This window comes from Hippichthys cyanospilos, chromosome 4 (genome assembly GCF_059441005.1).
Source record: "Hippichthys cyanospilos isolate Australia breed blue-spotted pipefish chromosome 4, RoL_Hcya_1.0, whole genome shotgun sequence".
In the NCBI taxonomy this organism is placed as follows: Eukaryota; Metazoa; Chordata; class Actinopteri; order Syngnathiformes; family Syngnathidae; genus Hippichthys; species Hippichthys cyanospilos.
Window position 1 is genome coordinate 22,959,361 of NC_142372.1, and position 20,167 is coordinate 22,979,527.

A 20,167-nucleotide genomic window follows, 5' to 3' on the forward strand; every position below is an offset into this window, starting at 1 on the left:
TTACGGTGACTAGTGATTTGTTGATGCTTCCGAGGCACTTTGACTGACCATTTTGAGAAAGTTTAAGTCACTTGCCTTATTAAACGCATCTGCTTTTTACTAGCAGAAAAAAAGTCGTTTTAGTTGTTTACATCACTAGCAAAGGGTGTGACAGATCCCTTAGTCGAGTTACCATTACAGTGACAGTCCACATGATTGAGTCTATGTGCTTGATCTCCATCTGTGCCACAAATCTTTTTTTAGTTTTAATACCACGGGCGTGTTCAAAAACCACTGCGTTGATGACACACTGAGATCCAAACTCTGAAAATGCTACATTCTCATGAGAATGTCGTTACATTTCACATTGTACAATTGGCCAAAATTTCGGACTAATTCTTCTTTTTGTTCAGCTGCTTTCCTTGCAGGTTGACATTCACCACATTTGTTCACTGTTGTGTTGGCATGTCCATAAGTGATGAATAAAATGTCATGTCCATGCGATGGTATCGAAAAAGACATAGTTACTAGTTTTAGTCACCACCAGATGCTGCATTAAAGTAAAAACACCCAACAATAGCTGCATACTCTGTACTGTCAACAGTTAACTGGCTTCACTGTCAGTTTAAAAAAAAAAAAACAGAAAAAAAAATTGAAGCACAGTATGCATTCAAGAGAAAGTCTCATCAGATTGCTTGACTCTGAGGTCCCCAAATTTAATCATTACATTTGTAAACAGCGTACATTACAAATATGAAGTTTTCCCATTACACTCACAGTTAATTATGTCAGTTAAAAATAGCTCCCTTTCTTGTATTTGGTCAATACATGTATTTTTAAGTGAATACTAGAAAGACACTTAAAATATTTTTTAATATGTATTTTAGATTAGGCTACTTTAGAAAAGTAGACAATGTTTTCATTTTTTTTCTTTTAAATCCAAAAAAGTCCTATCTCTTTTATAAATAATAGTTATTATATCAAGTCTAAAAATATGTATTTTATTTTATGAAAACAAACCTCCTTCAATGCTTTTGTTAAAAATGCACTTCCAATTAAGTGGCCAAACCCAGTGTTATTTTCAGGACAGTTGGTGTCTACCGAATGTACCTATTAAAGTAACATGTCCTCTCATTTAAGATGTAACAAACATTAACTGTACTACTTTTAAAAGCAAGTAATCACAAACCAACTAAGTTAACTTTAAAAGCAAGTAAACGATAACTAAAGTCACAGGTAACATCTGTTTACACTGCCGTATTGTGACCATTCACCCTGCAATGTGTGTGTGTGTGTGTGTGTGTGTGTGTGCGTACGAGCGCATGGGTTTGCGCATAATTCACAGCAAATTTTGCCCATAGTTACAGTCCTTGCTACCCCCACTTAACTCAAGTTAGGTGAAGACAGTAAAGGCTCAGTGCTCCATACTGAACTTTGGACAAGGGCTGCTTTGTCTATACAAGTATGTGTCAGCAGTCGGGAAGGCGCAGAATAACACCGAGCGATAGAGGGTTGAATCTTGCTTAAAAAGCAGACTCTTAATTATCTTTGACAATCGGGGCCAAAAGTACTGTCTTGAGGTTTGCTTCACTTCTACCCTTACGTCGTATTGAACACATTTTCTAAATTGCAACAGTCTTAGTTAGGTTAGTTAGCAAAGTGTTGGTCAAGTTACTTCCAAAATGTCATGTATTTCACATAACTAACGAATTACCGAACCTGCATTTGAAAGATTCTTTACTATATTACTGTTTGGATAGAGTGGTTACTCTCGATTTAACTTACTTTGAAGTTGTTGTTCTTTCATATATTGTATTTTCTGGACTATAAGCCGCAGCAGCAAAAATTGACCAAAAAAAACATTTATATACATTTTTTTAAATCGTCCACCAACTCTAACATCCTCTCTTTAACAGCATTCTGTCTCCCATTGTTTAATTGACAGATGAATTTAGTGAACATTGCACACACTACACCTACATAATATATACAATCCTAACATAAATACAATAATATAAACTGTATACTGTATAGCAAACACAAATTTTATACAAGATCTTTCGGCCGTCCTCACTCCAAAGCGTGGGGTTTTTCGCCAGCTAGACGACTGGATAACGACGTTTGAAACAAGCAGACTGTCTTCCCTTTTGCTCTGCTTTATTCGAACAATGGCCATTGACCATTACCCTCTTTACATTTCCGTAAAACTAGAGAAATAAAACACGTAATCAGCTAATGATGCATAGCACCTCTGGAGCTAACAAGCAAGTTGCACAACGAAAAAATACTCTTATTTCCAATGTCTCTAACGATAAACAAAACAGATGAACAGTGTCAAAATTTTGACAACTTGTGTACTTACTAAGGCAAAACAAAATAAGATCAGCAGTCCTCGAACATCGTCTTTGTGTGCTTCCAAATTGGAAAAACAACATTTCGAAGTAACCCGAAGAGGGTGCTCCAAGTCTATATACAAATCTCAAACAGCAAAGGTGGTACTGCACTTCTGAAGGGTAGAATAATCTTATTCAAGTTAGACATTTTTTAAAAATATTTTTAATAATATATTTTAAAACTCCTTTTGAGCACAGCCATTGATTCACATCTTTGCAGTTCTATTTCATAGTTGTTCCATAAACCGACTCCTTGAGCAGATACGCACATTTGCTTGACCGGTGGGAAAAAAACAGCAGATAAGCCGCACTGGACTATAAGCCGCAGGGCTCAAATCATGAGGAAAAATTTGCGGCTTGTAGTCCGAAAAATACGGTATATATAATTGGTGATTATTTGAATGAATGATTCTGACATTTAAGGAAAATGCAAAATTTGCAACCATAGCTGGAAAAATTGTAATGAGTACCTTTAACTATATGATGTGGGATATGATGGTAATTGGTCTGACTATGGTGAGAGATCACTGCCTTTGACTAATATTAGTATTATAATATTGGTACCGTATGTTAGTATCAATAACAGTTTTTCGCGGTTAGTAGGGATTAGAAAACCCCCGCAAAAAATGAAATCCTTGACGTAGCCTCCTCACTCCCCTCTCCCATTCTCTCATTGCAATTTCTTAAAAGGCCACCGTTAGTTCCCCACGTTTGTCAGACACAACCGCGCCGCTTCAGTCATGCAGTTCTTGCCAAAACGCAATTATAGTACCAGATGAGGTAGAGCAGCGGTTTAGTTTTAAACACCCAAAAGGTTTAACCGAAACGAAATTTAAGTTGCCCTATATGGACCCTATTTTAGGGGGGGGTACTCCAGACTTATTTAGTATTTTTCAATCAATTTTTAACATTCTTAGCTTTTTTTATGTATTACCCGTTTGTATGTGCATTATTAAAATGCCCATAAAAAATGTCCTCCAATTCTGAACTGACCCACATGCTCTTTGTAAAAGCAACTTTAACTGTAATCTGTTTTTGTGAGACTTTAGAGTGTGATAATGCTCATTTAAATGTAGCCATTGGCCAGCGTCATATACTGTGTGTAAGTGAGGCCCGAACTTGGCAGAAAGAGAGTGCTCGGGCGCTCACTGTCATGGATGGGGAATAACACATCTGTCAAAATACTGATAGAGGCTTTGAGAGAAAAACAACAGTTTGACAGCTGTTGCCCTGAGGGCTGGATTGGAAAATGTTACTAAGATGCGCAGTTTATTCCACAGACATAAAGCCTGAATAAATGCCATTTTATATGCAGTTGAATTTGCTATGACTATGATTTCTTTGTCTTTCCACTTCCCTTGTTTGACTATTCTGGCATTTTCTTACAGGTCGTGCCTCAACCACATAATCTTCTCTGCTCGGTGTGATTGAATTTGAAAGTTTTCACGTTTAACATCTTCGATGTGTTTGTAGTGTATTCAATTCAATATAGGTAGATTTGCAAAAAAAAAAAAAAAAGATTTGCAAACCATTGTATTGTTTTAATATCTTACACAACGTCCCGGCTTCATTGGAATTGGTGTTTATTTTTTGCAAAGCTTGCTTTTGGTCCATTAATTGTCATAGTTATTGGATGGTTTGCTACAATTCCTCCTTCTTCGAATAAAGCTTAAACGTTGTTGAATGACACCATTGCCAGGCTACTTTTATTCAGTATGTACATTACTACAAACAAACAAGCAAAAAAAATAAAAACAATCGCTAGAGTGATCATCATCAGACCAGGCGCTACTAAAGTGTCCAGAGAGAGGAGTTTGGTTTTTCGGTGCCTTGCTCAAGGACACCAAAACTGCGTCTGGAGGATGTCGGGGGTGGATAATCTTAAAACAGGGTCCCCACTCGGGCTGATCATCATCATAATGTGAAATAATCGCAATGTGAGAAAACGTGATTTCCAAAGCTGCAGTTTAAATGTTTACAAAGATCTCTCGCTACTTTGCGCCTTTCCTAACGCACCCTCAGTGCATCACGGATTTTTTTTTTTTCCCATGGAAAAAAAAAAAAATCTATACTGCAGAGAGACGTACTGTGAAGGTTCCCTGCATGCCAGACAGCTAACTGTAAATGTCACGGGCATTCCTCGGACGTCGAACTACTGCGGTGCACATATTTGCTTAAATCTTAAATGATTAAACCTTATACAGCGACCGTTCTGTTATTCCTTCTCGTTTCCGTGTTGTGAAAATCCAGCCTATTACACAATGTAAGAAGATCCCATAGCGTTCTTTCCTCCTCCTCCCCTTAATTTTTTTTTTGTCATTGCCGAGGAAGTTTTCGGAGTCAATCGCATACGAGCGGTTGGATTATACTGGCAGGGAGAAAAGATAGCTTTCGGATCCTCTTGTCTTTGCTAATATATTGGAAATACTTTGCGTTTTTTTTTTCATCTACCACAGGGGGGTTTCGATTCCCATTAATGGTGAAAAATGAGGGATTTCTGTATTGAGACAAGCAGCGAAAAGTGAGCGGACAGTGAAATACGGGGTGCATTACAGCTTTGCTGAATAAAGCCTGATCCGTAGGTGCATGTGCATTATGATATGGAAAATATTGTTGTACGTATGATGTCATGGTGAACGCAGGTCATTTTAATAAGTTTAAACCTGTAATTGTCGCAATGAAATTAGCCTCTTTGAATTAAACTCTTCATTTAATCCCATATCATCTATGAGTGCATGATAAATAAATTACAAATCAATTAGTAAGATTATTTTCCATAATCGTTCAGTCTTCCTCCAGGGCTGGCGACAAGCTCAACCTCTCGGCCAGGGGTTTTGGAGTCAGGGTCCCATTTTAGAAAGGAAATTTTCCAAAGACTCCCATTGCAAATATTTGCCTAACAAAAGCAAAAAAAAATAATTTAAATGCTATCAGTATTCAATTTAAACTTTTAATAAGTGCCCCTTTTAGTCAACAACAGATTCAATTTGACAAGTGTATTTGTTATTTTGCAGCTATACTGAAGTTCAGAAAATAAAGATTGCAAATTGCACACCTCCTGCTAACAAACTGGGTCGATTTCCAATTATTTTGTAAAAGACTGCATTGTAAATAAAATACCATTTTAGCTTTGCTGGTATCTTTAGCACGCAATTGTAGACACAAAACACATTTTGACAAATTTGAAAATTATTACATTTAAAAAAATATATTTACTCATTCAATACCAGGCACATATTTTCACATTTTTTGAGAGTGCGGACATTAAACCCCGGATACTTAAGTATCAAATCGAAACTTTAGTACATTAAGGACATTGATTTGCAGCTATTTGAGTATTAAAGTGGTACTTAAGTATCTGGGATTTAGCCTCTGGACCCTTGAAAATATGTCCCTGGCATTGATTGAGTTAAACTGGTTGAATTGATTAGATTCGAGAGTCATGAATACTTTCACAATTTAATTTAAAATAACACAAAATTACCATCAATATACGTGTTTTTTTATTTCCTCTTTCAGTGCCATGGGCGAGAATTCTCGTCTTTTAAAATTGTCACAACAATAAAGCATAAAATTCTCGTCAAATACGTTTTTTATGGAGGGGAGCTGACACCCCTGAGTATTGCTTACCTAGTATAAGTCAGTTGAGCACTGTAGTGATAACTGTGACCATTGGATGGCAGCGTTTCCACACATATAACATAGCTGTTAGCTACATGCAATTCTAAGTAAGGAAGGGAAGTCAATTTTTCAATTGATACCACCCTTATTTACTTACATAACATGCAATGGGGGTTTGCGATCCCCACTTTGAGAAGCACTGCTCCAGGCCATTCAATTAGTTTGTTGCCATCACTAATGCTGTTTTTTTTCCCCCTCACGCTCTTCATCCTCAGATGGCGCCGATCGCACATCGACAATATGAAATGACGAGCGGGGTGACAGCAGCAGAACCGCGTAGCGGGTTACTTCACGGGGCCCTCTCTCAACAATCACCCTGAGGTCATCTGCCCTCCAGTGCCCTCTTCCCGTAGCCAAAGGTAGAGCTCAACCCAGGGGCTGGGAGGCATCCAAGAAACACAAGCCAACACACTGGCTGCGTCCGCGGGGTCGGAAAACACACTTCCTGCCATGACAACCACCATTTCAGTCCTGAAGGCGCGGAGGGGGAGCAAAGTATCAAACATTGGCCGGACAGCGTGTGACCGGAGCCCCTTCGGGAGATCGGGTCAGAAGCAGTAGCCATCTGCAGAGGTGGAGATGCCGGGCCGGGAGTTGGCAGCCCGGTCGAGCACGCGCACACCCCCGGCCCCCGTCTTACAGTCCTCGCGTATCAACCTTGAGCGCTTCCCATCTGCGTCAGTACCTCGGACCCCCGAAACGAGACAAGCGGGTGGACGGCAAGCATTTGGGAAAGTTGCTGGGCGTTCGGCGGCAAACTAAGCAGTTTGTCTATTACGTGTCTCTATTGTTTACATGATGACGCTACGATCAAAGGGTACAGAAACAAAATCGAATAAGAATGTTCAAATATCCCGTGTTAAACACTGGCGCTCTGCCAGCTTTAGCTTTACATCCCCATTACGCTAGTTTACAAGCAACGTGCTTGTCGCGTGAAAATGTCCTAATCGCGAGAGGAACGGTGAAAAGGGGGAAGAGATGTCGTCGGGGAAAGGTGCCGGAAGTTGAAGGGACGGAATGGAGCTGGGAATGTGAGGAGGGATCCTGGGAAAAGGATGCGGATGTTTGAAGCTGCAAGACATCAGAGGCAGGACCTCCGGTGGCCCTAAAATGACAGAGGGAGAGGATGTCGTGTCCAATCATGTCGTCGGTTTGTCCTGCGAGCGGAAGAGGAAGTGGCCGGTCGGTTGTGTATTGTTTATCTCTTGCTTGTACTGTATAAACTCTGAATTCAGAGTATTTGTTGTGGGGAAGCCTTGCAGGCTTTCATCCTATACTGTAAGTGGGAGCTAAATACAGGGCGTATTACCAATGGGATTTTTTTGCATACTCAAGATTTATAGCATTTATATATCTTCTTTTTTTTTGTTTTGTAAAACCCTTGTTAAACAGGGGCGAATTAAGCTGCATATTGCAACTCTATGTCTTCCTTGGAGGAAAGTGAGGAGTACGGAAATAAGCAAAAACTTCACACTAAACAGTCCATGAAGGGTTGCCGCCCAGAGACTGTCCGACTGGAGATAGTGCCCCCTACCTGCCAGAAGAGGCGGCACACGTGTGGAGGCGCGCGCTCACCTGATTGCTCCCAGAGGCCAAAGATCGTTGATGGGCTACATTTAGCGGGGAATTCTCTTCTCAACCATAGCGTCCTCTGAATATAGGCTGACAAGGATTCTATTTTGGTATTTAGTTTTGGAAAAGCAGGTCATTGTGTCTGGAATGCAGACTATATACTGTCTTTTTTATGAAATGTGGTTAGGAAACACTAACAGTGCGCGCAAAGTGTGGGAGATATTTTTCAGTCTCAGTTAGTTTTAGTTGTAAAATAGCACAGTGCTGCCCCCCGCACTTGTGAGAATGTAACACACTAACATCCAAATCGACTCAAGCGCCTCTGCGGTGGTTCGAAGTCCGAACGAAGCCAGATTGCTGGTCCGCTCTCAGCGGCATCATTGGATTCCCATCGCAACCGTTGTTTTGGGGTCGGGTCGCGCACGAGCGTGCGGTTTAAGGACCAAACCGGTTTCGGCATTCACGAGTCCCGTCACGTGTTTGACTTCAATTTGAGCTCGCGGCCATCGGATAACAGAGCATAGTGTTGCACATCATAGCCCCGAATATGCTGTGAAATAACAGCGAGTGTCATGTTTGCTAACAGTTTGCTATCAGAGGTGCATTCTGGGGAATTTTTTTTCACGGTGATGGAACATGCAAATTGTGACATGGTGCCCTATTGTGCCTTTGACAGGCCTGTGCACGGCCACAGGTCGGACAAGTCTTGTAGATTACCTTTCAGTGTTAGCGGCTCGCCTGCAGTAAAAGCCTTTCGTTACTTCACCTACAAGCTTCCACCGATGCGCAGATGTGATGTCCGTTTTGTTTGTTTTTTTTTCATTTGTGGTTACTACATATATGAGCAGGCAGCATTATGATCGCAGTGTATCTTGCCATATGATTCAGTACGTATAAAAGATACTCTTATTTATTCTTTTTTTTCTCTTTTATTATTTTTCGCAGAGGTCATACTTTTATTCAGCTAGGTGTATTATTTTAATTACCATATGTATTAACAAGTTATGGCTGGTAACCATACAGACATCTCAGATATTAACGTTTTTGTTTTTTTCTTCCATTGATGTTTTTCATGTTTCTCTATAATCATGTTTGCATAGTTCAGGCTAATATAAAGTTGTTGTTTGTTTCAAGTTGTTGTTTATTTTTAACCTGACGCTTTGGTGTCTGAAAGCAGCTGAGAGTGCAGTCGATCCAGTCGTACACCAATGTAGAGGGTGACCCAAAAAAAAACATCAAGTTCCGACATTATTACAATTTAGGACGGGATAGTGCTGCTCTGTCAAAACACGCAATAAAATGCAATCAAAATCAAATAAAAATGCAATAAAATGTTGGATTAATAACCTACGAAATCTGCACGGCATCTTCAGGACGTAATTTTTAAAAAACGAAAGGTTACCCATTTATTCTTAAATGGAATGTTGTAAGGTTTCAATGACTAAAAGTCTTTCCCTTCCATCACTTTTGGTTTTATAGTATTGTTAAAAAGTTCCCATTTTTTGAGTCATCCTATACAATATATGTTGAGTCACACATGAGCCAGAAAGGAGGACAGGAAGATGATCTTGTTGACAGTCTTATTCCTCAAGACCCCAAGCACAGAACCGCATAATGACAACATGGTATTGGGAGTTATGAAAAGAAAGGAATAAATGAAAACACTTCGCGTGAGTCTTCACAGCTTTTTGGGCATTGCAAAACATCGACTAAAGTTTCCTGAAGCCACTCCTTATCTTGGCGTGTTTACGACTAAAACGATGAAGTGTCGGGCCTCTCCGAGATCAATAGCGTTCACGAAGGTGTTTTCATCGACGCGTGCAATCGTTTGCCTGACACGTTTCTCATTTCCCGCGGTTGAAAAGCATCCTTCTAGCCTGGTGCGTAGTGTAGGAATGGCTTTGGCCAGGTGATGAGTTTGGTTTGCATCAAAATTGGGCCTCATTCACTAATGCATATACTGTCTGTCTGTGATTCAGCAACATGTTCATGATGCTATTTGTACTTTGCAAAGAAATGTAGAAGCTCCTCAGACCAGGCGCTGGCAAAAAGAAATGCTGCCCCACTGTCTTGGTTGCTCGTGACATAAATCTCGCTCTAATTAATTGATGAGTATTACTACAGTATCATTATTATTTTTAAATGCAGTTCCGTAGCTGTGCACCTCAAGTAAAGCCCGTCGATTTTTGTTACATCTTTTTTCCATCCCCTCATATACCATTTAAGCTGCAATGTCTATAGTATTCATATTTTGGCAAGTTTTAAAGTAATGCTTCATGTGCCTTAACGCATTCAATCCCACAAAGGTCCATTTTCATTTTTTTTAAATTCCAGACATCCTTTTTTCTTTTTTTAATTTCAAGTGTTTGGCTAAAATGGCGCATAAAATGGCTGGTACTAAAAGTAATCAATCACTTTAGATAATTCAGTAATAAAGTAACCAATTACTTTATATATTCAAGTACTTTTGGTACTACGCTTTCAAGGTTCCAAGGACCTTCAAAGTCAATAGTTATTACCTAAAATAATCAAGTGCGTACTGCAGGACCTAAATTAACCGGTTACTCTAGCATTTATTACCTAACGTAATCAATTACTTTAGTAGTTAGTATCCTAACGTAACTGGTTTCTGTAGTTCTTAATTTTCCCACCCATCATTCTCTTAGCCCCTTTTCTTCTCTATGGTCGAGAACAACACCTCATACTCAATTGGAATGTCCAATTTACCTACCTACCTATGTTTTTTGAGAATCTGAAAGGAAATCGGCGTAGCCGGAGAAAAGGCACACGGGCATGGGGAGAACATGCAAACTCCATACGGGAAGGCCGGAATTGACACGCGACCTCTGAACTGTGAGGCTGGCATGCTAATCACTCGCCCACCGTGCCCCCAAATTCTGAATTCAATCATTACTTCAAAATGTAAAAAATAATATGGACTAGTGAGTGCCTAGTCTCTTACCAAATGATTTGGTATTGAATGAGTCATGGTGAAATTGGCACTTCCATGCAACTGGAAGGAATGTCCTGATTTGACATGAGGATACTGTCTGGTTTTTATTTTGATCATCACTTCTCAGCAGAGAAAATGACGGAGTAGCTGAAAGGACCCCGAATATCAAATGGCATACTCACCAAACCATGTATTGTCAGTAATTTTACTTTTTTTTCTTCTTTTCGGCCTAACCTTAAAATAAATCCACCAGTTCCCGCTCATTTCCATGCTTTTGAGCTTGACAATTTTCTGTTGGAAAAGTTCAATAACTAAAGTAAAGCTTTCAAATGTTCTGCCTGTAAGCCGTTCGTTTGCCTGTCAAGCCGCTGTATTTTCGTCAAACAGCCAAACGTTGCGAGAAAGCCGGACAATGCTTCAAAATAAAATGCGGGCATCAAATAGGGTATGAAATGAATGGCCCGGCAACACCTTTATTTTGAAGTTCCTCCCGGAAGCAAGGTCGTGGCTACAGTACTACTCGATCATTTTTACCTTCCCGCGTGAGCTGCGTTGGTACGAACGTGTCGCATAACTGAGGGTGAACAACGCAGGACGCGAATGAGGTCCATAGTTCAGTTTTGGTGGCATGAGACCTAAATATTCGATGAGCGTTTTAACTAAAGAGTAGCTTCCGTCGATAGAAAGGCGCGGCTTTGTGGTCCCTTGGCCCCTGGCCGCTCGGGTTGGATGGGTGAGCGAGAGTCCCGGTGCTTCTGAACTTCCGTTTACTTGTCTCGTTCTGTACCGTTCCCCGGCTGTGTGCCTCGAGACACGTTTCCCAGATCTGCACGTCTTCGATTGCGTGCTTGATTTGTCCTCTGATACGCACTGTTAACTGCGGAACCCTCTATAGACACACGTGCGCTTTGCCAGACAATGTCCGATCAAGTGAAGTCATCACAGGTGAAGTTGTAGAAAGAACTCAATAATGCACCAGACTTGGAGTTTTTATCAAAGAGGCTGTGAAGACTTATGAACATGGGATTTTGCCCCCCCCCCCCCCCCCCCCCCCCTCCCCCTTATGCTGTGTGTAGAGTTTTGAGGAAAACAAATCTAGAGTGGTAATTCTGCTTACGAAAGTCATTCGTTTTGGAAGTACTTTTATAACGTGAATCTTTCTTAAGTAGAGCTGCTTTTTACATGGAGATAACCCAATTCGTTCCAAGCCCCCCAAAATGCTCCTAAACCCTTGAAATGAATATTAATGAAATTATAGAAATATATTAAAAACAGTAACAAATACATATTAGATTTACATTACTGAATAATAATCCAAATATGTAAACAATAATAACAAAAAAATCCTAAACCCTTTTACATTAATCATATTAATTTTAGCAGGTGACAATATGAATGCAGTTCACTTGTTTGCCTTGAGATGGTGCTAGTGATGAGTGCAGAGAGAGACACCTTTTTAGGATGTTTAATTTGTATGTTATTATTTTACATTTCCAAAGATCAACAGGAGCAGTAAGATTTGTTTTTGGATTATTTTGAGTATGTAAGGTTACATAAGTTTAGTGTGTGGTCATGTGACGTGCTTCCTGTGTGATGTCATTGCTAAAGTGCTAACAACGTTCTAACAACGCTAAAGTCAGACGCAACAGCCCAAAGTGGTGTGTCACATATGTGTTCTTGTGTGAATATGTAACAGTAAGCCATAGCTAATGTCAATTTTATGTCTGTTAGTTCTACGGTGTAAATTGTTGGTGGGACGTGTGGATGAAACGAGTAAAAGTGAAAAGTGGAAGACCACAGTAACATCAATGCAAAAAAATACTGTCTCGTTTGCGGGCAAGCCTACATATTAAAAAAAAGGATAAAAATGCATCACAAACGGTAATAAATGCAGTTTATTACTGTATGAGATTTTCGCGACAAGAGTAAGTAGAGGTACCACTGTACTTCATTTTGGAATAAGGCTGTGAACAATTTCCCGATGCACTGCAAGTGCCATTCGTATGTATTTGATTTGAGGTTACAACCTCGGTGATAATCGCCCGTTTATGTTTATGTGGCTCCTCTGAAGGGTAACCATAACTGATTTGGCCTCTCGTGAAAAGCAGTTTGACATGTGATTAGGAATTTCCACTGAACACCTTCGCCATTACCCAGTTCAAAGAGCGGACTCGGAACATTTCATGGCCTTGTGGTGTGATAAAAGCTCAGTTCAATCGTTCATTTTTTCCACTGTCCCTGCAAGCTTAATGTGGACAAGTCTTTTGTGAATGTAAAAGTGGTGTAAAATGTGAATTTGTCACTGAGAAATTTGAGTCAATGTCTTGCGTTAGTAAGAGTGGAGAAATTAAAATCCTTTGAACTGCACCACAATGTATTACAATGTCATGTAATCGGAATAAAGAAAATATTGTTTTTTTTTAAAACTACTAAGCCAAACTCCAATTCAAACCATTTTATTCTTTCAATATTCCACAAAAAAAGATCAAAGACCTCAGGCGACACAGGGACAGAAATCATGCCATACGTTGGTATATTTTTGTTCCCCCTTATTATTTACTGTTTTGCTGTTCAAGACTGTGCAAGCATACAATACACTATATATATATATATATATATATATATATATATATATATATATATATATATAAAAAATGTGTGTGTGTGTGTGTGTGTATTTACTTCATACCAAATGTTGGCTTTCAAGGTCTGCAGTTAGTATTCCAAAAACGATTGCTCACCTTAAACTAAAGACTTATATAGAGTGTGCGTTATTTTTCTTCCTCATTTGGTCTTAGTTACTGCATTTTAAATGGAATAGTCCATTTTGTTTTTGTGTTGTAAATTGAGCAGCATCTAATTATAACACATTTCTACTGCTAGACTGCGCTCTTTATTGCATTTTAGTTCCATGTGGATCAGAGCCGATGTCCTGTATTGACTGCAGGCTTGCGTATATATTTGACTAAAGAGTATTATTATTATTATAATAAGAAAAGACAGGAAAAAAGGACAAAAAGTGAGGAAAATGCTGAAAAAGAAAAGTAATTTATCTTTTAAACCTGCATGCAGAAGGCTGAGAGTCATATTTAGGATAACAAATGGCAGTGCCTCTTTTTGTACTCGACATTTACCCCTAATGTAAATGTTTTCTGTTTTGTTTTGTTTTTTTTAAGACATTGAAATGTTCTTGGAGGAAACCAGTGAAAGCTGCGCTTGGGTTTGTTCACACTGCCGATGCATTTCTTTCTTAGTCTATTGGGCATACTTCACGCTGCCATGTAAACGTCATTCATTTCTGACTCACAATATATTTTTTTAAATAAATACTGATAATAAGTAGTATTTGTTAAAAAGACAAAAATACTCCCATAGACACGTCTTGCAACACATCTATGACTTGAGTGGCCAAATGAGATGAGATGAACTCAGATTCGGCCCTCGTCGTGTGAACTCAGCCAATCGGCTGCCTTCAGTTGGTTTCATCATGTTTTTGACCATTGACGTACAGAAAATATTCCGTACGTCTACGGTTACGACTGCCTGTCCACTTCTTGTTCTCTGTCGGTACTTCTTTGAAGTTGAGAATTATTCTGGTCTGTACAATGTGCGTGTGTGAGTGTGTGCGCGTGTGTGTGAAAGAGAGGGATAGGGTGAATGTATGTGTATGTATGTTTATGAATGCATTGAAGTTATTTTCATTGTCTTGCTATAATTTGTTGAGACATACCAGAATGCTGTGACTTGGCGTGCCCCTTTATCCATAAAAAAGTTACAATATTTCTAGTTTGTCTGTGTGATAAATATGAAGTTTATTGAACTGATGTGGCATCAAGAAAACTATTGTATGGAGGGGTCACTGGAAAAACCAGACCATTAATCTGTCATTACAACTCCCACTCCCACGTCAGAAGTATTGAGAATTACAGTGTTGCTGATTTGACACCTTTTTTTACAACGCCACAATAGGTGTGAAATAAAGCATGATCAGAGTTTCGATTTTCAGTTTTATTTTCAAAAGGAAAGTTAAGTCAAGCACTTCCTTTAAATATCTCACGCGGTGGCCATTTTTACATTCAGCCCTTCAAAACGTTCAGTGGCATCAGCCCTATCCACACACACACACACACACACACACACACACACACACACACACACACACACACACACACACAGTGGTCCCTCCTACTTCGCGGTCTCAGATATCGCGGTCTCAGTACTTCTTTTTCCAGGAAAAATTAAAAATATTTCAAAATAAATAATTTTAAAAATGTGGGAAAAAAATGTGCAAAAATCGAAAAAAGCAAAAAAGTACATTATACAGTACTGTATTCATCAAATAACTAAGTAATATTAGTTAATATGTTAAGAATTCTTCAAGCATTAGAGTGACTTTCTTTTTAGCCCTCGGTTTCACAAAGGTTGGTGACCCCTGGTGGGGACTGTTTCATTTTCAGCAAACTTGCCGTGTCCCGGTTTTTACTTTTGAAAATCAGGTCAGCCTAATGTTAACCTCTCCAGGATGGCAAAAAAAAAAAAAAACCGAACAAAAAACCCCAAATATAAGACAAGTTTTTTTCCCCCCAAAAAATGACGGCTAGAAGTATGGGTGCGCGCTATAAACGGTAACTTAAAGTGTGATTCGAAGAAGATTGATTGATCTGTCAGCCACATAAACCAAGTTTTGATGCACAGATGTGCAGTTTTATATCGGCCGTGTTCTTTCTTACACTAATTACCATAATGAGGCGAGCTAGAGGGCAAAGTCATTTGGCTTTTAGCATCCAGTGCATTTTGCAGCTAACTGCAGCTCATTTTGGCAGAGGTTGTTAGCGCATTATTTTCAATAAAAGAAGCGAGAAGACTGAACCAACGTCCGAGTCTGTTCACACCCAAGAATATAACTAAAACCGAGAGGATCATGTTAAATTATGATGTCTCCAGCAATTGGGAGTGCACCAGTTAGAGAACATTGAAAGTATTCCATTTGACTAACTTATTGATTGCGGTCTTTTGACCAAATCACATCATTATAAACTTTGGTTATTTATGGTCAAATGAACTCGAACCGCGTCGGGAGGAAAAGGAAAAACAACAGCTTGGATCGCATTCGACATTACACTGGCGAGGAGTTCACTGACTGCTCACAATGTTGGAAGTCCGAAACCTGCTTAAATATATCATTTGGGGGTATGAAATATGAAGAGTTTACAAAAGATGAGACCTATTCTGTTTTGCAATAGTTTTTACATCGTTGCCAGAGTGTGGGTGCGTCTTATACACGGTTACATAGAAAATACCAAAGTTTGACCCCAAGATTAAGTCTTATACCCAGGCGCATCTTCTATTTGGGGAATTACGGGAAAATAAAATACAAAGCAGGGGTGACATCACGTGCAAGCAGCCCATTACCCCGGTGCTTTTTGACGTTATATTAGTCAAAGCCGGTCCAGTTGGAAACGCCCAAGCTGTCCCCTGGCCTCCACCGTGTTTGACACGCGATGTCCGCCGTGCCATTTGCATGCATCCCTCCTCCTCACGCGGCGTAAATATGTACCTTCCGCCACTGAGTAGAAGTGAATCCATCTGCAAGTCACTTTATGCGGTTGGCCGAGGACGCCTGCTCCTCAGACTCAATTATACAGCAGCATTTTACAAAATCATAACCGCAGCTGCTTGTTTACAAGGTGAACATCATTATGCTAATTGCCAGAATGTATACAATCATGCGATATCTATTTTGAGTTTGAGTGTTTCTGTTGATCAAAATGATCAAATAATGGTGACTTCGAGGCATACTGACACAATTTGTTTTATTGCACTGAATAAACAAATGTCTGTTTAGCCCATTGGCCATCACATCACATGAGCCTGAGGGAAAGACAATAACGTGTCACTGTTTTCACAGGAATGTGTTGTTGTTGTTTTTTTGGTTAAGAAGTCCTGATAAACATGTACATAAAAGTGACAACAATAGTGAAGTAGCCATAGAACTGGCCTCCGCTCTCAGCAAGGCCACGTGAAAATGAGCTACGCTCACAACTCCAGACGCACAACGCAATAGCCACAGGTACACAATTTAACTTTTACCATTAACATGGACACCTGCCGGCACAAGAACACACACATGTACTTTTGATTAGGAGCTTCTGTTACAATTCGCGACAAATGATTGAGGCGAGTTGGCACATAGACAATACCTTCCATAAGAGAATAAAAAGAATACTAAGAAATAGAATACATGTTGTACATTTCGATCTTTGAAAGTTTATCAGCCATCTATGCAGTTGACCTTGAGTTTGACCTAGCTGACAAATCACCTGTCAATTACAGGACTGAAACATTTGAGAGAGCTTCACATTCACACCTGTGGGCACTTCAAAATCTTTAGTTTCTTGAACGTTACGTTTTTGGACTGTGGACGGATGACCTGTCCTTTGAGGGTCCATCCATTTTCTGCACTGCCAGACCTCAGTGGGATTTCGGGTACAGCGGAGGCGGACGGAATGTCCGCCATCCCGCCGCAGACGGACACCTGTTTTGCCGACGAATGACGGGAATGCTAAAAAAAAAATGAAGAATTAAAAATGTCGGAATTGCAATTTTCAACTTTTGTTGTCATCGCGGGCATAGACGTTACGTCAGATGTCCATCAGCCCGCCACGCCCCTTTTTGCTTTACAGCACCACCAAGCAGTGGAGAAATATCTTCAGTTGAGTGATTCAACGGGGCTGATTCATTTCACTACTCATTCACAGCTGTAATACTGCTGAATCTACCGGAGATTTATTTAAAGTTGCCCCCCGTCTTAGTCCTGGTTTCTTGCTGATAAGAGCATTCTTAATTTGTGTTTCAATGCAGACCAAATTTGCACTTTTTCTCTGATTAGCTCTTGGTCAGGAAATGCAAGATAGAAGATTTTAATGACCTAATTAAAGACGTTTTTTGAGTAAATTCAAACCCAGCCGTACTTTGTTTCATTTGCAATGTATGTGACTGATTAAATTTAGACAAATGTTCATGAAACCGTTATCTACAGTTGTAGGCCAGGCTGTTATAAATGAGAACTGACATCCACCATTTGAGTGTCATGTAAAGCATGATAATGCCATCAAGTGGACATGATTGCTAATTGCACTCTCAACCCCTGCATTCCCTCAGATGCAGGATAATAAACATAATGGCGTACTATAGTCGAGGGTTTTTTTTTTCGCATTACACCTATGTTACTGTGCTGTGTTCCTATTGCAGTCTAACTGTGGAACCACAGACATGGTGCTCATTGAGTGTAAGTACAAAAACAGAAAATAGAATTAGTAAGAGGGTAGACAGAACTAGACCACTGTGTGAACCTGAAAAAAAGTCAAATGTCGCCCTCTTGTGGTCGGGAAAGGTTGGGCAAAAATACACCAATGAACTGACGATTACAATTTCATCTGGCTTGAAAAAAAATAACGAACTGACGATGGCAGTAAAGTGGCAGTGCTCTGATGAATGACAAATTTCGGACCGGCAAAAAAATTGAAGTTGCCCACCTCTGGGGTAGAGTCTGGAAAGGTCACCAGGCAATGACAAGGCATTAACAACAACCACCACTCACACCTGTGCGTGCTATGTGGGCCGGAATAGCCGGAACGCATGCTTTGAGACGTGCTACAGAAAATGGATGGACTTGTAAAAATCATACTTGCTGTACTTTCAACTAACTTGATCTTCCTTGCATACACATACCATATTTCATCAATAAGTTAAACCTTTTTTTAAAATGCTAATGAACCATTTTCTTGTGGGTTCATCAGACTAATTGATTGTAAGCCTCTTAACTGGAGTTTGAGGCTGATAACATATGTCCGATGATGTAAAGAGGCGGAACGTTTTCCTTCCTTTGTTAAGATGAAAACACACACACGGGTGCACATTACCGGGTCCACGCAAATGGTGGTGACCCCCTGGCGACAGGTGGAGGAGAAACTTCAGCTCCTCACCAGGGTCAGAAACTCGTCGCGGGTTTTGGGGTCTTCCCTGAAGACTCCCAACATGGTGCTGGTGATGGTCTTGCTGTTCATCTTTTGGACACCTCGCATCACCATGCACATGTGACTGCAAAGACAAACAATTCACCTCCAACACAAGCATACAGAACAAAAGGTCAAATACTGTGATGAAAAGGTGGTGCCTGTTTTAAGTTTTTGTTTGTTTGTTTTTAAGCCCAAAATGCTTTTCACTGGTTAAGTTACGGGGTACTTACTGTAGCTGAAAACATATTTCACAGGGGGTACATCACTGAAAAAAGATTGAGAACCACTGAGATAGTAGACTGAGGCTGTGTTTTTGACTGACTGACTTTTAGTGCAAAGAGTATAGAACAGTGGTGGAGCGTCAAAGCCAGAAAAGCTTTCCCTGCTGGCCTAACATAACCTGACATCATTACCCGAACTATGATAAAGAGTAAGTCCATTTCATTTTAAATTTATTTGTACTAAATATATTTTATATATAGAATTATTCTCGTTTCATATTATATCCCTTTGGTCACGCTCCTTCCAGTATTGTAGTTTTAGGTTAGAGTTTTTAGCCAATTAGAATTCAGCTAACTTGTGTCGCCAGGTTGTATGGAATCTGCCTGCAATCAGACCCATTTGAGGGCACTCCAATTAAGAGTTGCGGGCTTCTGTGCAGTGTGCAGGCATATGTGAACGGGCCGTATACTGTCATTAATAGACAGTTGCAGTAGCCAATCGAGTCGTAAGGTGGCCATCCAGAAGCCTCCCGTTGACCGTGATGTGATTGGACGCTCATTGCAGGGAGGCGGTGCTATGTTGATCAACTGTGTTTAACGTGAAAAAAATTGAAGTTTTTAAATTAAGTTACTAAAAACAAAAAAAAAAACATGTTGCTCAACCAAGCTAACCGTGTTGCTTGGCTGATCTGCACATAGCGTAGCATACAGAGACGCATGACCCGTGGACATTTAGCAGAAAAATCAACTTGCTTTTTTTTTTTTGCTGCGGACCGTGGCTTGGGGACCCCTGGTATAGAACATACAGTAAAACTCCTCAACAATGAAACCTGCATGTGCAAAAATAGCTCCCAGTATGAAATAATCCTCATGCATTGAAGCCTTTCCCTCTTTCTTACCTCCCTCCTATAAGGAAAAATCCCCCTGTTGCATAATACAAAATGTCTTTCTCTGCATTTGCCTAGCATTGAAAATCAATACTGTATAGCGAAAACAAGCCTGCGGCAAAAGTCTAGCTTGGTTTATGTTTGAGGCGCCGGCAGTCGTTTTGCAGCACATAAAACTCAGTGCGGCTTTCCCTGCAGTCAGATGATATTCTCCATACTCTAGGTGGCAGTAAATGGAGTCTACGGCATACAAACAACACCACTCTAGAACAGAGGTAGAGTATCCTAATATAGTCAAACAATCGAAATTCTTCCAAGTGTTTTTAACAGACTCCTCATCTCTCCCCAATGTAGTGCTCGTCGGGCGTTGTTTACAGTATTTATGTCCAGGTAGTCCTTTTCGGACAAACGGTAACTTAAAAAGTTTTTTTTTTCTCCCGAAAACAAGGAAGCTTGATCCGTC

The 20,167-nt window shown here is 40.0% G+C and overlaps 2 protein-coding genes across 3 annotated transcripts in view; one reads left to right on the plus strand and one right to left on the minus strand.

Annotated features, from left to right (window-relative positions):
• The window catches only part of samd4a (sterile alpha motif domain containing 4A), a 66,342-nt gene extending 51,982 nt beyond the window's left edge, over nucleotides 1-14,360 (plus strand). The window contains exon 12 of the mRNA XM_088413731.1: nucleotides 6,269-14,360. Coding sequence (XP_088269857.1) covers nucleotides 6,269-6,297 — 29 coding nt within the window. The 3' untranslated portion in view covers nucleotides 6,298-14,360. The remainder of the gene's footprint in view (nucleotides 1-6,268) is intronic.
• A 2,014-nt stretch (nucleotides 14,361-16,374) lies between these two features.
• gch1 (GTP cyclohydrolase 1) overlaps nucleotides 16,375-20,167 on the minus strand; it is a 27,205-nt gene continuing 23,412 nt past the window's right edge. Inside the window, exons 6-7 of one of the 2 annotated variants that reach the window (XM_088413600.1) lie at nucleotides 18,564-18,678; nucleotides 16,375-17,140 (exon numbers count right to left, since the gene is read on the minus strand). In XM_088413600.1, coding sequence (XP_088269726.1) covers nucleotides 16,940-17,140; nucleotides 18,564-18,678 — 316 coding nt within the window. In that variant the 3' untranslated portion in view covers nucleotides 16,375-16,939. Of the gene's footprint in view, nucleotides 17,141-17,895; nucleotides 18,679-20,167 lie in introns of those variants that run through there. The other variant, XM_088413601.1, reaches the window with a different exon arrangement.